The sequence below is a fragment of the Antechinus flavipes genome, chromosome 2 (genome assembly GCF_016432865.1).
Source record: "Antechinus flavipes isolate AdamAnt ecotype Samford, QLD, Australia chromosome 2, AdamAnt_v2, whole genome shotgun sequence".
Lineage (NCBI taxonomy): Eukaryota > Metazoa > Chordata > Mammalia > Dasyuromorphia > Dasyuridae > Antechinus > Antechinus flavipes.
Genome location: NC_067399.1, coordinates 513,758,001 through 513,761,063, shown reverse-complemented (window position 1 = coordinate 513,761,063; position 3,063 = coordinate 513,758,001). Strand labels below are relative to the sequence as shown.

General features: G+C 37.2%; 1 protein-coding gene across 1 annotated transcript; it reads right to left on the bottom strand.

Annotated features, from left to right (window-relative positions):
• Positions 1-1,687: 1,687 nt before the first annotated feature.
• LOC127547108 (olfactory receptor 6J1-like) lies at positions 1,688-2,686 on the bottom strand. The gene is given in 3 exon segments (XM_051973940.1): positions 1,688-1,795; positions 1,798-2,463; positions 2,465-2,686. Coding segments are annotated over 3 exon segments (996 nt in total).
• Between the last annotated feature and the right edge of the window lie 377 nt (positions 2,687-3,063).

The window sequence follows — 3,063 nt, the reverse complement described above, 5'->3', positions numbered from 1 at the left end:
TAGAATAATGACAGAAGTCTGCAAGGCAAGCATGGTTTAAAAAAGTAATTTTAATGTTTTATTGACACTTTACAAAAACATTACTGTCACTTCCTAACCATCTCTTCCTATAAGAAACTTCCTTTTGTAACAAAGATATAGTAACAACGATTTGCAATTATCTAGTGCTTTTTGTCATGTTGGTCATGTCAGGTAATATACACCTCATTCTTCCTATATGAATTTCACCATCAGTCCTTTGGCGTCATTATTGGCCATTGAATCACTCAGATATAATTGTATCAACTCAGAGTTTTGGTGTTTTTCCAATGTTGTTTTTTTTACATTATTGTAGTTACTGTGCAGTTATTCTCTTGATTCTATTTACTTCATTCTGCACTAATTAATACAAATTTTTCCAAGGTTCCCTGAATCATATACATATTTATTATTTTTTATGGCACAATAATTTTCCATTCCACTTGTTTACATATCAAAGTTTGTTTAGCCATTTCCCAATTCCTAGGTTACTTTGTTTTCATTTTTTTTTGGCTGTCACATAATGTATAGCAATAAATGTTTTTCCTCTATTTTTGACATCCTTATACTATACTTAGTAGTGGTATTGGTGGGTCAAAGATTTTGTGTAATTTAAATGATTTTTCTATCATAGTTCCAAATTGCTTCCTAGAACAATTAGGCTGATTCATATCTCTCTACCAACAGTGCATAAGTGTGCCTATCTTTGTATGCTCTTTTCAGCATTTACAATTTTCATCTTTTGTCATCTTTTCCAAGTTGTAGATAATATTCTTAGGTGAAGCCTCAAAGTTGTTTTACTTTGCATTTATTCTTAAAATTTTTTATTGATATCTTTTTTATTAAAATCTTTTATTTTCAAAACATATACATGGATAATTTTCCCAATATTAACACTTGCAAAAGCTTATGTTCCAATTTCCCTCCCTTCTCCTCTCCCCTCCCCTAGATGACAAGTAATCCAATATATTGATATCTTTTAAAAATTAATTTGCATTGTTCCTATTAATGAATTGAAACATTCTCTCATATGGCTGTTGATACCTTGCATTTCTTATATTGAAAACTGACTTTTATATCCTTTGACCACTTATCTATAGAATCTTCAATAAACATAACCATTGAGAACTTGAATTCTTTTGTTGATACCACTTTGTGATTCCTTGAGTTGATTCCACTAAGTAAAGTTGTCATTGCAATCTATAAATAAGCCAAGCATCTGAGAACCCCTTTTATTCCTTGTGGTTGCCTTGTCTAGAGACAATTAGAAAGTCAGTAGTCTGAGCCTTTAGTCCCTTGAGCTAATCGGTTCTCAAGGAATGTTTCAATTGACCTAATCTGAATAGGATTGGGTGATGGTGGAGGAAGATATTGCTCCTATCATACATTGGGTAGGGAGAGAAAAATTCTATGAATGCGAGACAATTTGAGCTACAGATTCAGAGGAAGGACTTGAGAGTGTAATTATATGCTGGGTTGCCCTGTTTAACACCTCCATGAAAAAAACCCTATTTGTGTGGGGTTAAAGTTTGTATCTTCACTGGTGCAGACTTACAACCTTCTCTTGCCCAAATAGATCATGTCCATCTCTTGTTTCTAAATTTAGGTGCTTTATATAAAATTATAAAATGATCCTTGTGTGAGTGGAAAGAAGAACCAAGTCCTTTTGTCAATGATCTTTTTTGGACACTATGCTCAACAGTTCTCTCCCTCTTCTCACTAAAACTTCTCTGAATCCCACCCTCACCTTCTTAAGGATCCCTTGCAAGGGGATACTTGCACAGTATCATTGCTCAGGGTATAGATGAAGGGGTTGAGAAAAGGGGCCACCACACTGCTCAACATTGAAGGTATTTTGTGGATTTCCAGAGTTTCTTTCTGGGAGGGAGTCACATAGATAAAGACTGTAATTCCACCAGCTATCACAACAATGGTCAGGTGAGAAGCACAGGTGTTAAAGGCTTTCTTTTCCCCACTGGCTGAGGGGATGCGTAAGATGGTCATAATGATGCAAGCACAGGAATATCCAGTAAGGATTATGGAGCAAAGGATGACTAAGGAAGATAGTAGGAAATCCATCAGCTCAGTAAATGCTGTGTCTGTACAGGCCAGAACCAATAGAGGCCCACTGCCACAGAAAAAGTGGTTAATGGTATTGGAGCCACAGAAGGGTAGCCTGGACGTGAGTATGGTGGGATAAAGAACAGACAAGAAACCACTCACCCATGAGAAAAGAACCAGCCCAATGCACACAGAAGGACTCATGATGGTGCTACACCTCAGTGGGTTACAGATGGCAGCGTAGCGGTCATAGGACATGGATGTCAATAGAAGGAACTCCACTGTCCCCAGGAAGAAGTAGAAATAGCATTGGGTGATACACCCAGCAAAGGAGATGGTCTTATCCCCAGTGGTCAAGTTGTCCAGTACTGTTTGGGAAATTGTCTGAGGTGAAGAGAATGTCTAAGATGGAGAGATTACAGAGGAAGAAATACATGGGCATATAGAGGTGTGAGTGGGATACAATGATGTAGATGATGAAGATATTCCCCAGGAGTGTTATCATGTATGTGGGCAAAAGGAATACAAAGAATAACAACTCTTCCTCTCTGCTGATGGGAAAACCAAGCAGAATGAATTCAGTCACTGTGGTAGTCTGATTCTTCATGGTTAGTGAAATTGTCCCGGATCTCGCCCCATGGGGTAACAGTAGGAAAGAAATCTGTAAGATAGAACTGAATTGATAAACTCTGTAAGTTGTTACTAAGCAACTTGCAATAGGAAATTAAATCTATGGGAAGAGAGGGTTACCCTGAGCAGCATAACTATGGGATTGTTAAAACCTAGGATTTGAGTTTTCCCTAGTTTAAGCTAGGGATATGGCTAGGATGTGTGATTGGGCCAATTCCCCCTCCCCTCCAAATCTCTCCAAATCCTCCAAAACACAACCTATTAAAAACAGATAGCAAATCTTTTTTTAACCCTTTTCTGTTCTCAGACCTCTTTATAAATCCTTAAAATTACTCGTTCCATTAGGAAATATGC